The 19,935-nt window shown below is 38.0% G+C and overlaps 1 protein-coding gene across 1 annotated transcript; it reads right to left on the reverse strand.

Annotated features, from left to right (window-relative positions):
* Nucleotides 1–6,913: 6,913 nt before the first annotated feature.
* On the reverse strand, nucleotides 6,914–17,762 carry CETN3 (centrin 3). Its single transcript, XM_050987181.1, has 5 exons — nucleotides 17,606–17,762; nucleotides 15,412–15,547; nucleotides 13,586–13,700; nucleotides 10,862–11,053; nucleotides 6,914–7,359 (listed from the first exon to the last, which is right to left on the reverse strand). The coding sequence occupies exons 1-5, from the start codon at nucleotides 17,620–17,622 to the stop codon at nucleotides 7,316–7,318; spliced, it is 504 nt and encodes a 167-aa protein (XP_050843138.1). The 5' UTR covers nucleotides 17,623–17,762; the 3' UTR covers nucleotides 6,914–7,315.
* Nucleotides 17,763–19,935: the final 2,173 nt, after the last annotated feature.

A 19,935-nucleotide genomic window follows, 5' to 3' on the forward strand; every position in this document is an offset into this window, starting at 1 on the left:
CTTTTTACTTCACATCTAAGAAACACACTGCTTTAAACTTTTTAGAATTTGGGTGACAAACTGATCTTGACAAAAGGCAACAGGACAAAGAAAAGTTCCTCCTCTTCTGCCTCCCATGCAGACAGACGCATAGGAGGATGAGAAAAGGTGTAACACCCCCAGGCGGGAAGACCACTGATCAAGAAATGCTGCCATGTAGAAATTTCCAGAAGAAATTGTTTTTTAGAAATCTCCTCCTTACTAATCTACCTAAGCAAGGTAAGGGCTGTGAAGGAGGTAGTGAAAAGAGAGGGGAGGATCAGAGACAATCCAAGCTGTGAGGTCCTTGCAGGAGCTAAAAGGGGTACTGAGGAGTGGCATGGTACAGGGGACAAATCATGAGTTAAGGGTCAGGGGCAGCCACAGATCCTCTTCACTGGACCACCTCAGAGCCAGGAGACAGGAAGAAGAGTGTGATGGACAGCACAATCAGTACTAGGCTGAGCCTAGTACAGGGGAAATGCACACAAAAGAAGATAGAGCAAGGAGCCTTTGTAAGAGCAGGGCACCAAGTTGCAAAGCCCAGAGTAAAGCAAGGTGACTGCTTGAGGCAAGAAAAAAATTAGGACATGAGCATACTATCTGGCTGCCAGAACAAAAAAAAGGACACATTTTCCCCTCCATTCAGATATAAAATCAAATAAAATTACCAGTGTATCTTTGAATAAGTACATATTTTCTTAGTAAATTCTGCACACCACAGGCAACCAAATATTTGTATTCTGTCTATTTTTATATATCTGCAAAGTGACACAACACAGAAACATAAGTCTTCACGCAAAATAGTTCTTATCTGAGCTGCAGAGAAGATGCCTCTTAGGTGGAAAATTTCAGGTAAATGGATAGAAAAGGCCCACAGATTTTTTTTTTATGGTGTGCGTGCATACCAAGAGTGAGAAAAGATTCAGGTATGAAAATTTCACGTGATATTTGATCGTGCTGGTTTTACTTAAAACTTCAGAGTCCACTTTTAGTCGTAACAATGAGTCCCTCTAGTGGGTAAAACCATAATTGACGAATTCTGTCCTTCGTTTCTCTGAACACAGCTAAGTATCACAATTGATTACCAAGTGGAAGTTGCTGCTTTTAGGAAAGCGAACATGAAAAGACATGGTTAACTTTTGTGCAACTTTTTAAAAACATAATGCATAGACAGAATGATATATATTCCTACTAAACTGGCACATTAAGCAATCAAGTAACATCTTGAACGTCTACGTTTTAAAACAACAGTAATATAAATAAATTTTCCTGTGAAGATTGTCCTGGGTAGGGCATAAACAATTTGTCAAACAAAAAAAACATGTGAGAAAGAAAAATGAATCCTGCTAACACTTTTCCAAGTCAGGAAATTCAGTGTTTTACAGAGAAATTAATTAGAATGCTGTTAGCACAGCAACTGCTTCCATAAATGTGGCAGCCCATTATAAACTAGCATAATTAATTAACTCACACAGCTCCAGACATCAGCACTTTATTAACTGAAGATGTCTTCATTAAGACAGTGGAATTATGGTTTACTCTTTTAGAGTACTGGGGAAGTAGCTAACTTCCTATGTGGGCTGAATAACTGAATTGTTGCCTTTTTTAATGCCTTTTTAAGGGTGGCCCAGTATGATCTACATTTAACTAGCATTTTTTACTGACTTCATTTAATTGGGTAGTTTGGATGTGATTTTTTTTTTTTTTAATTTACATATATAGCTATCAAAAATACCATACAGACACTTTACTACTTTTCCTTTCAGGTACAGCACACTACTCTTGTTTTAACCTCTATGTGTAGCTCTGCTTTTCATTAACTAGGAGAGCACAAATTTGCTGTGTTATGGACTTTTTTAAGCCCATCAAAACTGGGTTAAAATAAATCTTTTAATTTTAAGAGTTTTCACAACTCCTTTTTCAATGGCAACTGTTCCTGAACATATTTCTTTCTTTCCCTATATTTTCACTTACAGTTGGGATATTCACTGTGCTGCAATGTCTCTGACTCCAGCAGAGGAATGGGAAGAGTGCCTGGCAACACCTGGGAAAGAAGGAAGAGGCTACAGAACTTGATGTGAATTGCTGTAAGCCTTTGCTAACACAAATTGTCAAAATCCTTTCTATGACAATAAAGTATGCTTTAAATCAGTCAAACTTCAAGGTCACTTAAGAAAAAGATCCAAAACCATAACTAAGAAAAAACCCCGCAAACCTGAACAAAGAAACCCCAACCAAACAACAGTATTTAAAAAAACAATTAAAAGCTAAAAAAAAAATCAAACAAAATAAGATATCTCAGAAGTTCATTTCATTAAATTATAATTAAAATAGAGCATTCATAATTAAAGTTTGCAATTAAAAAATTATCCAGATGTTATAACATCATTTTGGCTAAATATTTTAAATTATCTTATTTAGAAAAGCAGCCCCTTCCTGCTAAACCCATTCTTTATCCCTTTAAGAGGAATATTTTAAAGGAATTATTCCTTTATTTCTTTCCTGAAATTCATTTAAGTACTCTTTTATAAGTATTTTTCAAAATAGTAAAGGCTAAAAGGTGGAAAATACAACCTACACCACCAATACGCTCATATGTCATTTCAAAAAGACCTACATATGGAAATTTCCTACTTATGTATTCTGAGAGCTATCACTTCTCACTGCTGGTAATTGCCAATGTGTTCCGTTTGCTTAGCAACAGTTTTGCAGTAGATGTACCATTTGTGCAATCATAAAAGTAAGACACTTGCATATTCTCTAGAAGTAGATGACGCTTCTACTGATTTTGTGCTAATATGTGTAACATCTTAGTAAGAAGCATCTGAATAGATTTGTCCAGATATTTCCCTTGCTGTACCTTAGGGAAGCACCAAAAACACTGTCCCACTTTTTCCCTCTACAGAATCGTTTTTCTTTCTTTACTTAAAAACAGGAACATTCTAAGCATCCCTACAGACTTACATCTGTGGTAACTACAGAAAGTGAGTTATACAAAAGTTTTCCTAGCGCAAGTCGGTATCTTCTATAACCTATTGACCTAATTAAAAGGTCGAAGAAAACGCAGCTCTTGCTTCAATCAGGGACCTCGAGCATTAAGGCAAGTTGCGGTCACAACCATTTACTGCTTAATAGTAGGACCCAGTCCAACCAAAACAAATAAAGGGCTGCTTATATAAGTGTGTCTTGGTTTATGATCCCATCCCACTTACGGAGTTTTTGATCTGTTTTGCGCTGAGGGGTGGCTGCTGCGCCCATCCCACCACCTCCCCCGTGGTTTATCCTGCTGTTTGTGTAGGGGTTTTTTGTTTGGTTGGTTTTTTGTTTTGTTTTAGTTTGGGGTTTTTTGTTTTGATTTGTTTGTTTTTGTTTTTTTTTTTCTTTGACGCTGTGACTGAGCTTGCCGGCTTGGCTTCTTTCGCCGCTCTGCTGTGGGAAGCCAGTGTGTGCTCCCCAGGAGCCCGGGTCCCCATCGTTTCCCGCTGGGGGCTGCCCGCCCCTCAGGGCCCGGACCCAGGCTGCAGCCAGCGGCAGACAGAAAGGCGGGGGAGCCTCGCCGTTTCGCTCGGCAGCCGGGCTGCGGCTTCCCCCCGGCCCGCCCTGCCTCTGCAGGGAGTTTTGCTACAGCTCTTCACGGCCGTGCGCCGTCCGGCTTGAAGCTGCCGAGTTTCTGCTGCCGTTTGCTTGCTACCTCCGGATGAGGCCGTCCTGCCGCTCCAGCTTGCTTCTCCTGAAATTCCTGCTACAGCTCCTTCTGCTGTCCACAGGGGCACCACGGTCAGCTCTCCCTTGGGGTTCGTCAAGGAAGCTCCATCTCCATCCCTTCTGCCAGCTGTGTCAGCCATTACCATGCGAGACCTTGACACTCGCGCTACAACGCCCCCTGCAGCCGCGGGGGAATCGCCGCACCTGCCCGGCCTATCTGGGGAGCCACCAGCGCCCCTGCCGGCTGTGACTGGAACTGCATCAAGCGGGAAATGGCCTGACAGCCGGGAGACGGCAGTTGTTGGGTCTCTGGGGGTTAAGGTTCCGCAATTTCAATATCTAGCATTTATTCAATTTTTTTTCCTTTCTTTTTCTGTGCCTTCTAAGCACCCCTTTTTATTTTTTTTTGTTAATAAACAGAGGTTTTTTTCACTTTCACGCCCGGGTATCCAGTTTTCTTACTGGCAGAAGAAAAGAGAGTTATTGAAACTCTTTCTCTTCAGAGGAAATGGTAATTCCAGAGTGTTTTCTCCTGAAATTTGTCTCAACAGAGCAGTGCATCCATCAGATACGAGTCCACAAAAAACCTCCAACTGTGTGGGGGGTTATGAGCAACTTCAAGCAATCTGTGGGGCAAATGGATTTGGTCCAATTATCCTTTGTTCTTCTGTAATTTGTGATAAAAACTTCTGCTACCAAAGTTTACTTTGTAATATCCTAGAACTGCACATAGGCTGCAAAACTTTCTTAGGCTAGGGATTTAACAATTTAAGGATTTCTCCACACTCTGCTTTATGGCTTAACCACCACACAATCTCCAACTATGCCAGTCACAACATCTTCCTGAGCTGCAGCCACAGTGCAGGAAGAGCAGCTGTATCCATGAGCTCTACTATGAACTAGAGACACCAAAGACAAAGAGATCAACATGGACCCTGATGCCCTCCCCTTTGGGCTGCCATTCCTCTCATGCAGGCCTGTGACTTAGCTTTAGAGCTCAAGGCCAGCTATGTCCCTTCCCGGTGGCTCTGTGCTCATCCCTTCTGTCAGAAACTGCCTCTTTGGCTTCTGCTCTGTAGCCAGACAAGTTGTCAGTTTCCCTTTTCCTCTTTGCCAAGTTCCAACAGCACAGTTAAGCACAGCTCTGTTGTACACGGTGAAGTCAAGCACACCAGCATAACACTCAAGATGGTCCTCAATTCAAGCAGAGCCTTCATATGATGTAACCTTGTCTGACTGTTGATGACTTAACTATGCCATGGAAACTTTTGCATGAATAAACACAAACCAAATATGATTGAAATAAGCCAGTAGAGTAGTATTTGGTGTACACTGCATTCCAACATGGTATTTTTATTAATTTGAAAGTTTTCCATTTCCTCAAAGTTACATGCAATTAATTAGGGATTAATTAATAGTATTATTGATATTTGGCACAGTTATAAATAATTGTTACTATAAGCTCTTTAAAAGATCTTCCAGTGATTTCAGTGCAATGGATTACAACATTTCCTAAGCTGCCATTTTTAACTTCCACCAGACATCACTGTCCTCCATAGCAGAGGTGACAGACGAACATCTGTCCCTGGTACTCCAAGCCAGACCTTGTTCATTTAACACTAACCCACTTTTGCAAACCTAGAAATAAAGGACACATTCAACAGCACACCTATTACATATGTAGTGATGACTGCTGAACCTTGTCAGTATTCTACAACAGAGACGATAAAATGTGCCACCAAATTACTCACTTCCTCTATGATATCAGGCAAAGTATAAAAAGAAAAAACTAGGAATCTGTATCCTATGACACACCAAGAGAACTATGAAAAAAGTAGCAGGATAGATGTGAACCCTACAAAGCACAGAGAATTAAATGCAGCATCAATGCTGGGGCCGAGCTGATAGTTGCAAATTTAGAGATAATATCTTACCGTGCTCTGCTCTCTGATCTGACACAATTAGTCAGGTTGGTGAATACCAAGGAAAGTCAACAGGAATTGCAACAACCCCAGTATACAAAACTGCGAGATCAACAGTCAGGAGCACAGAACAAGAACTGTTTTGAAATGCAAAAATCTCCAGAACAACAAAATGAGGAAAAAAAGGAAAACCAAACATTGAAACACTAGTACCAGTACTACTGAGAAAATAGTATCACTATTCTGATTGTTTCTTTCTCCCTTCTTCTGTGATACTCCCATACTCTGAGCTACTTACAAGACCTCTCTCCAGGTTACTGGCCTCTGTTTATGGAGCCTTATACTACTGCTACCTGGCCCCTAACAAATGCTGCCATGTCTGCAAGAACAAAGGAAGGCTTACCAAGTATATTGCAAAAGATAGAAATAAGGCCTCAATTCAGAAGATACAAAGTACATCTTACTGGAAGAGTTACACATAGTAAGTGGTCACCTATCAAAAAGTAAGTGCCAACCATCTACAGAGATTATACCATCCCCCTAAAGACCACTGCAGCATGTTAGAATACTTGGCACATTTAAAGGCAGGGTTTTTGAGGTAAAAGTTTTTTGAAGACTGAACAGACCTTTCCAGTTCTTTATCATTTTGATTGTCTAGCAGAAACTAAAAGTGTCCCTGAAACAGATAACAAAAAAAAAAAATTAAAAGTCAGAAGCTACTGAACTGGACAATTCTCATACTTATCCTAGAAAATACTTGTTAAGAGCCATCCATAGGCTCAGTCCCAAACACTGAATCTTTTCCCCTTAACATTCACCTTCCAAACAAATCTTCTAAAATTGCAAAATACAGGTGAGGAGTTGTGGGGGTTTGTTTAATGGATTTTTGAAATCCATTTTTTATTTCAAGTGGGGTTTTTGCTATTAAATTCTAAAGCATACTACTTGGCTTGCAGGAAGTTGGCCACTGTCATTGTCTCCACAACTATCAGAACTGTGGATACTGGAGAGAGAACTGCTGGCTGACATCTGAGTGATTTAAGAATGTTTTGAAATCATACATAGTTGTGTGTCACTTATCAAACAGGGGTAACAGAGTTAATAAATGGCATCTTTGAAGATGCATATGCTTACCCATTTAATGTTGCAGTTCATCTAAAAGAACAGAAGTAAAAGCTTATAAATGAAAAAAGAAAAAAAAATTCTCTGATTTATTGTCCCTTCTAGTTCAGCTCAGATTGAACAAGAATAATAACACTTTCAAGTAGTAGTAAAGAATGTTTTATTAAAATGGAAGTCTTTCCAAGCTTATGTATCAAAACTAAGGCCACAACTAATGCTAACACAAAGTCAAGAACCTCAAAAGGTTCGCATATGATACAATTTAGAAATCTGAGACAAGGCTATTTTACAAAGTTACTCAAACATTCCGAAATGCAGCATTACTTACCTGTTCTAAAATATTACATCAATTATCCTAATAATAATATTTAATGATACAAAGTACTGAATTATCAGTGCATATAACCCGTTTTTATTTTGGTCCTGTGACAACTAACTTTCTGCATCACTCCAGCTACCAAAATAAATGAAAGTACAAAACATTGTAATGGAAGCTGCCAACAACTTCTCCCTTTTGTGGTCAGTTAATTTCTTTTCTTCTAATGCTAAATATCTCCAGTCATAATAGCAATAAATTCTTCTTGATTGACTGCAAAAAAAAAAAAAAAAAAAAAGAAAGAAAAAAAAAGAAAATCATTAGACAAACAGCAAACAGCAATAAACCTTAAAATAAAATAATGCATATCTGTACTTTACTTAAAGGCTTCTTTGTTAGTATTTGTTGCATCTGATCCATTACTATAAGTGTTTACAATTTGCTTCTAGAACAAGGGTTTTGCACAGGTTTTTTCATGTAACATGAAATCAAAATACAAGCTTTATTATGTGGAATACTATACCCAGAATCTAGCTCACTTATAATCACTTATATTATTTCTAATTATAAAACTAAAAAAATACTCTAAAAGTGAAATATTATAGGAAAAAAATCCCCAAGAACCATATATAAGATGGCTATGCAAAATAGTATTATTTTAAAGGTCTATAAAAACGTTAAAAATGGTACCTGAATTTTATTAAGGAAGGACTTTTCTAGCAACAATACCTTAGTTAGTTATGACTGAATTCAGTTTTATTCTTAAAATCATAATTCAAAACATTTACATCCAATTTACCACAGATCAAACACTATTCCTGTCTCCCCATTCTATAACACTTGACAAATACAAAACAAATTTTAAGGTTGTTTAGCAATTATTACATAAATTAGCTAGATTTAAAATGGAAATTTGATGAGCCTTTCCCCATTTGAACTTTCTTCATTCTTCATTTATAAGTAACAGAAATTTTACACAAATGCACTTGAAGAAGTCATAATAATGCATTAATTAGTGTTCATTAATAATTTTGCTGCAGTTATACCTGAGGTGCTGACCTTACTCATACGTTAAAATATAGCCCCTGTAAAAGAGTGAACCAGTGAACATGTTCACTCTGCAACTAATGACTGCACTGGGGAATGATTAGAGTAAGATGGCGGCATGGAAAAGACAAGACACATGCAAAGCCCTGACAATTATCCATCCCAATCAACATGCCCAAGCTATTTCTAAACAAAAAGAAGAAACTGCATTCACAGCTAGAAAAATATTAAAGAAATTCAACTCTGTTAAAGAATAAAAAAAAATCAAAAAACCTAAATATGTCCTGCTGTATGTAAAAAAGTAGGAAACAAGAATATTTATTCTAGCTTAAGGCCCTATGCTCTGAAATATCAATCCATCACATAGCTACATCTAGTTCTAAGACAAAAATACTGTATTACTTTAAAAGCAGCTTTATCACAGTAACAACATAGCAATAACACAAATTCAAACATCGTTTCAAAAATATTCTCTGGTTTACAACATCCTTGAAATCACGCTGCAAACTGGAAATACAACACTATAATGACAAACAAATTTTGGAACTTTCAAAGAAACTTCAAAAAGCAATGTAGTTACAATTCCCAGTAACCAAAGTAATCCCAGTTAGTCTCCTTCAGATATAGGATCTGTTCATGAGTTAAGCACCATGAAAGCAGAAGCACCGTTTTTCATGGTATCACACTTCCCTCAACTCCTTGACATAAGTCATACTAAAAGAACAACTAGAATCACAGCTAATAGAAAGAGAACATTGACTTAGAATCTTGAGTGTTAAAGGTGCGTATTTTTTCAGTGGTGGATTTGGGTACATGTCTTACTGTTGTGCCAAAAATACGAGACATGAGACTGAATAGTGTTTCCTACAGTTGCATTCACACAAGATGATCAAAATTGCATGAACTGACACCAAGGAGTTTTTCAAGCCAGTTGTGCTCAAAACCAGAAGTAATTATTAAACCCAGGACTATCAACGCAAGATTATTTATGTATTTAAGGGAGACAAAAATATGTCAAATATACTTTCTTTTACAGAAATCTGTGTAGTACTGTACCAGTAGAGCTCAGTGGTTTTGCTGGGAACATAAGGGTTCATGTAACCTGAGTACCATACAAGATACCTTATTTCACTGTGAGCAAAACAATCTCTCAAATGTAATACAGGGTTTAAACCTAAAGCGGTATTATTCCTGTATTTGATATATCAATAAAAAATGCTAACAATTAACAGTTTGAAAATTTTTTTTGGAGAGCAGGAAAAGGAGAATTAGATGACAGCAGGATTTTACCGCATTTGCCAGGTGTTTGAAGACAAATGAAATGGTGATTCACAGAATAATTAACTTTCTCAAAATGAATCTTAAAAGCTAGGAACAGCCTCAGTTTTTTTTAAAGAACAAAATCACACAGAACTTTGAGGATAAACAGCACAAAACGCAAACATTATGTTGTCACTCTTCCACATTCAATCTTCTGCTTGCTCTATCAAAGACAATGAATGGATGATTGAATAAGAGGAAACTGAGCCACTTAGTCACAGCTGATCAACTTGATTTAAAAAAATGTAGCACTGACACAAAATAATGACTCAATAACCCTCCTGAAAGGAACTAATGCTATATGTTCCATATGTAGTACCCAAATAGCAATGTGACAAAAGAACATTGATCCACATTCATCCACATCTCATTTGGCAGCTCCAGGAAATCAATGCATGACAAAACATATTTGCACAAAGAATTCTAATTTCACTCACCTCCACAGCTATGACTTCCAAAAATAACACCTATATTGAATAGCATAGAAGACTATCTGTCAAAAGGCTGACAACAAAATTTTTTCCACTAGTACGTGTGCATTTTAAGCCAAACATATGCTCACAAGCATTAATATCATTGTCACAGGAAAAATTGATGACCTGCTAGTGAAATCTAAGATATGAGTCAACACCCTGTAAGAATGGTGCTTTGATGGACTGATACATTCTTTATGTGCAAGGTCCTAAGCGAGTGATCCTCAAAATTCAGGTATTAAGGTTTCTAATGTAATAATAAGGGTTTTTTGAGGATAATGAAAAACTCTTAAGTTTCAGTGTTGACAATGATTTAACAAGAGCAGTATCAAACTTCATTTTCTTATTCATTCTTTATCTACCTAGTAAGTCCCTTCTGCAGCCTACTCTGTATGGACCTTGTCAGTTGCAGAGCCATTTTTCACACTATGCTTTACAGCACTCCAAGGCTCAGAAGAATGTTGAGGAGCCATGCAAGCTGATCCTACACAGACTCAGTCTACTTCCAACATCATTTATTAGCTTAATGCTCCATATCCAATGCTGAAATGACAACACACTGCCACTTAAAATATATTGAGTAAGTGACCAAAAAACTTCCTCTCAGCACTTTACTGCTTTTACTGATTAATAAGGAAATAAAAATGTAATGTAGGTACACAGAATCTCTCTTACTTCCACCTTCAACTACACTTTTATCCATCTTTTAATAGACAGTGGCTGACTAAGAGTTGGTGGTGAATCAATTAGATTCTTAAACTCCAGGTGTAGTAGCTGTCAAAACCAATTGTCTGCTTTTTTATAAGCTAAATTATGCTTAAGATGAAAGTAATCTAGAAGGAAATGAAAGAGGACATTTTCACAACAAAATAACAGCTAAGAATAGAACAAAATTAAGAACAAGATGATGTGGTGTTATATTTGCCAACACATACTTTCTCCATCTCCATCCTTATCAAATTCTTCAATCATAGCCCGAAGTTCTTCATCAGACATATTTTCACCCAATTCTCTAGCAACCCGGCGCAGGTTTCTCAGACTTATTTTACCAGAGTCATCATCATCAAACAATTTGAATGCCTTGAGTATTTCTTCTTGAGGGTCTCTGTCCAGTATCCAATCTGTCACTGCAAAAAGGATACTTAAGTTAGACTAAAAAATTTTAAAAGGTAAATGCAGAATGACCTTTGCAAACTAGGACAATATAAAGAACATATGTCTGATTTCACCTGTTCTCACATTTCCACAGAATTCAATGTGCAAATTTTTTTGGCTGTTGTCTGACCTCTCTTTCTCACCTCTGTTTTCCCAAGCTGAGCTGCTCTTTGGGATGTACCTGTTGCAGTAGAAAGCTGCAAGGCAGTTCAGACTTTCCACACATTTTCCAATAGGAACTTAAAGTATACACAAGATGCCTCTCTTTCAAAATTCCAAATTTTCAGAAAAAACACCATCAGCTCTTTTAGATGAAGGTGTGAATTTTTTTACTTTACATGTTTTCATCAGGATAGAATTTTGAGCTGGGAAACAATAAGTGAAGAAAAACATCCACACGGAGCCTCCCTTTTAAAAATAAAACCACACTAACACAAAAAGCCCCCATAACCAACCAACTGGTCACATCCCAGTCCCCCAGACCTGAAAACAAAAAAAGACTAAGCACAGGGGTTATGAAAAGGATGCTGTCTGAGTTACAAGATGTTTATTCTGAAAGAATTCTTCAATCGTTATTATTCTTTTCAAGATAACCATTTATCAGTTTCCACAACAGAAAGGACAACTTGCCTCATGAAATATTTCTCTAGTAATTGCTTCAGATCAACCAACAATAACGTATCTCCATGTCTTTGGACCTGCCAGTCTTGTATTGCAGGGTTAGTCTTGTATTATCAAGCCATTAAAATCACATCAATGCTGTTTGCACAGAAAGAACCCTTTACCATCTGCTACTAAGTGCAGATGGAATGTCTGCTCGGGCTTAGCTAACTCGACAGAATTTTTCATGCTCATACAAGCCAACTACAGGAATCAAGTTGATATATCTGCAGATTTACTCTGAATTTAAATATTTTCTTTTAAAACAACAGTGCTGCATGACAGTATTGCAGAATTTGAAACATGCTACCTTTGGTGACAAAAAGACAACTGAAAAATAATAAAATGTCTCTAAATACAAAACTATAGAAGACAAAATATAACTCCATCTTTATGTATTTCAGTTGAACAGTAAATTAAGAGAAATTGGTGGCTCAAGAATTGCTTACCTATATTCAGTAGTTCTTCACAGTTAATGTCTCAATAACTTTTTTTATCTAACTCCCCAGTCTTTCTGTTAGAAGTGGTATCATATTTAATTCTGTGTCAAGGTCATATGGCACCACAGCAGTACACTACTTCAACTCAAGTTTTCCAACAGGTTCCCCTTCTAAGTATATACTGTGCTTTCTACAAGAATTTCTTGGCTTCTTGGAGCACTTAATCACTGTCGATATTGACAGCCAGGACAGAACAAGAAAACAATGAACATGACTGGGCACCAGGAATTTAAAAAGTAATTACATGGTAATTACAGTACATTCATTTTATATATTATTACATAATGTAATACATAATGTAATATATAATTTTAAGGCTAGTATTACTATCAAATCAGTACACTCATTTTCTTCCCAATACTTTCACACAGACTTTATAAATCAGAAAAGAACCAAAAATAATGTTCTCTAACTTGGAATATAGCTATAAAAATATTACCTGTCATTAACAAGACATTTCGTCCAGTACTAATCTGTAAAACAATCAAACGTCACATTTCAATCACTAATTCTTTTGATACATTAAGATGATTGCTATTTGTAGCCAAGAGCAAGTACTGGGGGTTTGGGTGTTTTGTTCCATAAAATCTACAGAAATAAAATATCTTGAAGAAATGGACTAGCATGAGAATAATGAACTATAATGGACATAATAAGCTAGAAATATAAACCCACACAGATTGCTTTTGGGAAACATAAATTGTATGCAAAAGCATAAATTATGCATACCAAAAATCCCCTAAAAGCTTCAAAGAAACATCAAGTCTTAAAATTATGCAGATCACTACAAATTCAAAGTACATAAAATTTCCCAAGACACAAATTTCAGGTGAAAGACACAACTAGTGCTACTGGTTCTATCAACAGTTGAAAATTCTTGTAGTACAATATTTAAAATCTACTTCAATTTCTCTAATCTTTTTTATATATGAAGTCTGTAGTCTGCTTGTCTGTGAATGCATGCCTTCCCATGAAACTCAACGCCAAATACCTTTTCCACAGCAGGAAGAAGAATGTCACAGAGATTCATGAACAAGACAAGAACATCTACAGTTTAAACTTGCATTCATTCCTCTGTGTAAGCTTGAAAGAGATTGGAAGAAATTGATACCCTATTTCCTTTTATACTGTAGCTATCATTCATCTCTACATAACAAACTAGGAATTCAGAAAACAAATACTGATTTTCCTTTACTATTCACCTATATTAAGAAAAATTTTAAATGAAATCTCCCACTTCTATTTCTTAAATAATTGAAGAAGTCCACAAAGTACAGCTTTGAAACTGTACTCAGTATTATAGACTAAATATCTCTAGAGGTAGAAGCACAATCAAACACATACCAACTTCATTAAAATCTTCAAAAGTGATCTTGCCTGTTGATTCTCGATCATAATCTTTAAGTATTTTCAGGACATCAGCTTTTTTCACATCAAAACCCAAGGCTCTCATTGCCACCTTTTGGAATAAAATGGAAGTGCAATCATAAGATAAGGATCAAAATAAAGATTTAACAGATTTTCCTTTTAATTTCAGTAACTACCTTCTTGCCAAGAGAGAAAGAGAATATCAATGGTTTAGTAACAATAATAAATAAATAAATAAAAGGAAGGGAGCTTGGGATATTAAAACCATTTAGAACTATTATTAGGAAATAGAACATCCAGTTACAGTGAGGAAAAAAAACCCAAACCTTTGCATTTTCAGGGATTTTACAGACTGGACCAAATGCATCTCAGGACAAGTAAATTTATTCCTCATTTCCAAAACCGTTTCAAAATCTTATCTTCTTAAGAGAAAATCAAAAATCATTCTACAAATTGCATGCAAGTGTATGTTCATGGATTTACAAGTCTTACAAGACTTTTAACTGCTTTTCTAGTCAGGCACAGAAGCCAACCTACATTTACTTTTCCATTAGTGCGGAATTCCAATTTAGTTTCCTATTTCACCTTAGAAGGCAATAGCTCACCACACAGCACCCTAACTTCCTCCAAACTGATGAATACAGGCTAACCACACATGGAAAACCACTGAAGTAATTATTCAAAAATTGATGCTATATGCTGATTTGTAGAGAAGGAAACAAGTAGTTTTTTTCTTTATGTGTTTCTGCTCTTTCACAGTTTAAGCTTCAGGGTGACAATATTTGATTAGACAATTAAGAAAGAGCTTTTCAAATAATCTTGACAGCTGGGAATTCAAAGCATACCATAACCAGAAAAAGCATAACCATAACCAAGAGAGTGCCCAGCACAACCCTAGTCACAGTGACTTCCACCAAAGATAAAAGAAGTGAACTCTGAATAGAGAGAAGGGAATTGTTCTACCTAACACACTCCTGTAGCAGCAAATTAAGTATGAAAAAGACTTTTTTCCTTCTTCAAATTACTTGGTAAATCCACACTATAGAGCCAATACACAGAAGTAGGCATTCTTTAAAAAAAAAAATCTCACTCTACACGTGACTGAAACACTGGCATCTCCAAAGCTACTTTTTGTTCTTGATGTCTTAATTAGAATAAAAATGCATAAAAGATTTAAGGCAAGTTTAGTGAACCCTATTTACTACTCTGCAGACTTTCTGTGGCAGGCCTTACCTAGAAAGACATCCTAAACTCCATCTGCTAATAGCTATCATTAGGAGCATACTTCTTTGGGAAGGGCAACCACTGAGCCTCCCTCAAAAAGCACACCTTATTCCTACAAATCATAGGCTTTCTTTTGAAAAATACAGGTAAGCTCTGGCTGGTAGTCAACAGCTTTACAAATTTGATTTACATCTTTTACTTACATATCTGAAACCAACACCAAGCTTTAAGTTATACAGTGTCTTTAAAAATAATCGAACAGTTTTTCAAGAGTTTTTCCCTCTGTCCGAGCTTATCCTTGGACAATTTTTGCATCTGTCCAAGCTTGTCCCTGGTCTGTAATTATACCAGGGTTATTTAGAATGCTATAGCAATTCTGTTACTCATGAAGTATACAAAGTGGGAAGAAAAGACCAACAAAATATTTCCTATTTTTCGGTTTTTTCTCTCCTTTGCTCCTTTAACCCAGCAACACATCTTTAAGGAAGTTTTTAAAGATACAGTCAGCATCTAAGAATTCACTATGAAACAGATATATTATCTGCTATAAAATTGCTTAAATGAAAGGAAACGTCTACCTTTAATTCATGATAATTTATTGCTCTATCCTTGTCTGTATCAAACAATTCAAAGGCATCTTTAATTTCTTGCTTCTGTTCCTCAGTCAGTTCTCTTCTTTTCTTCTTTTTAGTTTTCTCTACTGAGAGCTCATTCCTATATAAAGGAAAGGAAACATAGTGTAACAGATTGCTACTGGGAATCTGCCACTGTAGATAACCTTTTCCACCAATAAGAAACTCACCATAATTTTAGGAATCATTACCTTACCTAGTCAATATTTTCCCAGCTTGTATTCCCAGTTTAAAATAACATTAGAAATAGACAATTACCTCGTGAAATCTGAATGACACCTTCAGTCTCCCAACCAAAATAAAACCAGCACAGGTATTTTTGTTAATAATCAGGAACAACAACAACAACCAAAAAAACCCCAAAAATAGAAAACTTACCAGTTAAAAAGGCTTCTTGAGGCTACAAACTAGATTATCAGTTGAAATTATACAGCTCATGAAAACAGTTAGTTTCCACACTGTAGCTTAAAAAAATTAAATCTGGGGACTGATAGGCCAGTGGAAGCCAAACTAGGCCAAACAATCTGGCTACTTAAGCTAGCATTAGGTGCTACAAATCAGCTTTGTTGCCTGTAACAGTTCTTAGATAAATAGTACTTGCAGGATTTTTTTTTTTTTTTTGATCCTTTAGATCCCACACATACACACTGTTTTGAAGATATTTTGGTCTGTTTTGGTACATACAAAAGAGACAAGCCCTCCAAATCAGCAAATCTTACTCAAAGACAGCCCCCTTTTCTTTGGCTAGTCTAGGAATAAGCTTACATTTTCAGAGGAGCATAGTAAAAAGACAAGAGACAATAACTACAAATTTTAAGGGAAAAAAATGCAGCTGGATCTAATGGAAAACATTTTCCCAGTGCATGTGGTGACATGCTAGAACAGTTCCACCAGGAGGGAGTGTCCGTCATCAGAAATTATAACAGGTGCTTAGCATCCTGAGCCAGCTTTATGTAGAAGCTGCTGTGATCAGGAAGCTAAACAAAATGACTTCCATAAGTTCTTCCTAACCTAAATTATTGTATAGTTTATGCTATACTCTCAGGAATAGGCTTTTTATTCTCATTTGTCCTTTTGCACTGGAGGCAGAATGAGTGCTGTATCACCTACTGCAGAATGCATAATGATTACTGATCAGAAAACTACAAGATTAACCTTCTAAAATCCCTCTAATAAGCTACTTTATGCCCTTCTTTGTTGACAATTTGCTAATTTTAATCAAATCCTAAGCTTAAACACTTATCTAGAGTTAGCTTTCAACAACCACTGAAGCAAAAATCCCAAATACAGACAAGAAAAGTGCAAGCTGCAGAAGCTGAGCCTGCTTCAAACAACAATATCCTCAAAGAGTAAGATGTCCTTAAAAGACCAATTGAAACAGTATGATTTCACACAGGCTCTGGATTACTACAGCTCTTGGAAGGACTAAAATAACTCACTTGGCTATGTGATTAGGACTGGGAGAGTAGTTCAGATCTAGGGAGCCCAGATTCTGTGAGCTACGATGAAGAAATCCATTTATAAATCTGAAAGCAGATTAACACTGAACTCTTCTAAAAGAGCAGTCTGGGTACTTAAGTGTTCATTTACTGCTTAGCATAAAATAATTTATCAAAAGAAAAAGCAGTACTCAAATACAAGCAGTTCAGTGCCACTTTTGCAACTACTTAACCATACTAAGCATGAAGTTCTTAGACTTGAAAATTAAGGACAACAGTTGCCATGTAAGCGTATTAATTACACTTGAAGACAGAATTTGCCAGGTACTGGGATGAACAAGCCAGGCTCCTTTATGCAATACCTACTAAATCAGAATTTATAAACAAAACAAAGCCGAGTAGTTTAACTTCATGCCTATTCACAGGCCTTTTGAAAGCACATCACAACCCAGAAGCGAACCTCCCAAGGTCAGACGCACCGGACCCTTCCCTCTTCCGGCAGGGCCGGGCCTGATCCGCCCCCGGCCGCGCCAAAGGGATCAGATGTGACCGGCTGGAGGCCGGGGATGACCCAGGCCCCGCCACGGCCTGACGCGCCCCGCGTTCCGCCAACATCTCCCGAACGGGGGCGACGCGGTCCTGACAGACCCCCACCCGCGCTCCCGAGCGGGGAAGCAGGAAAGCGCTGTGCTCGTACCGACCTGAGGGCCAGGCTCATCGTGCCGCTGCCGGGCAGCCGGGTCCGGCTAACGCGCCCGCTCCCCTCCGCACGGCCCGTCCGCGTCCGATCCCCGGCGACGCCGCGCTACTGCCCTTGACGACGCCGCTAAAGCCACGCCCCCACCAAGTACCTATATCTGATTGGCCTGGGGTCGATAAACTCCCGCCTGCGAGCCCTAGGCGCTCTGCTATTGGCTGAAATCCTGCTACTCAGGGCGGAAGGGGCGGTCCTTACTCTGAGCTGGCGATGGTTCCTGGCTGAGCCGTTTCTGCTGCGAAACGGGCAACAAAACAAAGTTTTCCTAAGGAAGGATGTTTCTTGATGTTTGATCTTGATTTTTCAAGCCTAATCGGCACGAAAGGAGATTTAATCCTTGAAACAGATAGACGCTACAAAGCAAGCTTAAAGTGATGTCCAGGGGTTAGAAAGAAAAATCTTTTGTTGGAATTTCCTTGTCAAGGTCTAGGGCACGACATGTTTCAGTGATGTCATACAAACAATTCAGAATTTCTTGGCCACAAGGACATTTGGCAGAACCCCCAACATACGGAAGAAATTACTAAAGGCAACTCAGCAACTGTGCTGAATCAGCTCCAGTTCCAGCAGACCACTTACCAAGCTGCCCACTCACTCAAGGACTGGGCAAGGAATCAGCATGAGAAGTAAGAAAATAATTAACAACAGAAGATAGAATTACAATTAATAAGAGAACTATGTAACCTGAAGCCCATGAACTTTAATGCATTTTTTTGCTAAAATGTGTAAATACTAAAGCATTTTGATAATTGGCGTGCTTGATTCATGGAATACCACGCAGTATCCAGGCTTGTGCAACTCTGAAATAAATAATCCATGTCTCCCTTAAGTGTGTAATTATTGGCTTATTGCACACGGGGTAGCAAATCTGATTTTTGTGGTCAACACTTCTATTGGCCTTGCTGTAGCCTGGATGTATGTTGGCTGTGCCAGAAGAACTCCCTGTGGCCTCAGGGCCTGGTCACTAGTGCTCACTCCGAGTGTTGGAGGTACAGAGGGCTGTGGAGGAGCACACAACAGTCGCATTTATAGAAGCATTTCTGGCACTTGTACAGATTTTGCCTTACTAAAAATTTGATTGAAAGCAGTATGTACTGTGTGGAGACTGAAGACCTTAATGTATAGTTCCAGTTATCACTGACACTAATATTTTTGTGTCTTGCAAAACAGTCAGTGAATCTACATTACATGTCTGTGTGGAGAAAATGCTCCTATCACTGGTGAGAAAACTCAGATTTGTGAAAAGTGCTGCCTCAGTGCTCTGTTCTGCAACAAAGTAATTGTCACTTTGCCTTGCTTCATAAACAAGGGCTGTTTCATAACTAGCTTGGACAACATAGTGTTACTAACTGGACCATGATGATATTCAGATCCTTGCTAATTCTATATTATGCAGCCTGACTAGATAGACTGAAAAATCTTAGAAAATGAAAAATTCCTTCGGGTGTTTCAGTCCTAACAGTATGTCTCGGAGATGTTTTGCACCTCTGTTTCCAGTAATAAACTATCAATGTGTCTACACTGAGTACAGAGAGTTGAATATGCAGAATTTGGCTTGCTCAAGATACATTTTTCCTGAACAAAGTCAAGCACAGATGAAACTTATTTTGCTGTCTATTCATATTATGCCTGGTCCACAGATCAAATAGGCAGAAGCAAGAGGTTTGTAATTGACCCCTACTCACAGATGGTAGCTTTGCAACTAAAAGCATAAATTTCTGGCAGGTTTGGCCCTCAGCCTGTACTGTGGTGCAAATATAACCACAGATACATTTTTTGTGTGTGTGTGTGTGTTTCATAGAACACATTTATTTGTCCAGAGAAAATGAAGCCTTAACCAAATGGTGAGTGAAGTTTGGGAAAGTAGCACCAGGAGCCCCCCCACCAAGAGCTCCAAATTGTGCTGATTCATCTCCTCGCTCACCTCCTATGCCTGTTGATCCTGGGTCTCAGCATAGGGGCCCTTGGTTCTTGCCTGAGCTGAACAGGGGTTATTCCTGTTCTTGTACTGTGTGCTGCTCCTAATAACATATTTACCAGACTTCGTGCCTGGCCATGGACTTGAGTGATTACCTTGCCATTGTCTGCAGTCACTGGGCTGCTGACAGATCAAGTTACTCTGCAGGGAGGTCACAATCCCTGCCTGTGTTGTGACTGCGCTTCACTTCCAAGTTGCCCTCTCTTGTGGTGCACTCATTCCCTGGCTGCTCTGTGTCAAGCAGAGACAAATAGCTGATACTGATAGTCTGGGTGTGCTTCTGGGAACTGGAGATC

This window comes from Serinus canaria, chromosome Z, assembly GCF_022539315.1.
Source record: "Serinus canaria isolate serCan28SL12 chromosome Z, serCan2020, whole genome shotgun sequence".
In the NCBI taxonomy this organism is placed as follows: Eukaryota; Metazoa; Chordata; class Aves; order Passeriformes; family Fringillidae; genus Serinus; species Serinus canaria.

Bases quoted from the DNA above. Each gene is read 5' to 3' on its own strand.
- CETN3 (XM_050987181.1), bottom strand. The intron at 11,054-13,585 runs GTATGTGTTTGA...TCCTTTTTGCAG, and splicing joins TGAAGATTTTAATGAAGTTG to TGACAGATTGGATACTGGAC. The intron at 7,360-10,861 runs GTATGTGTTGGC...TTTTTTTTGCAG, and splicing joins TAAGGATGGAGATGGAGAAA to TCAATCAAGAAGAATTTATT.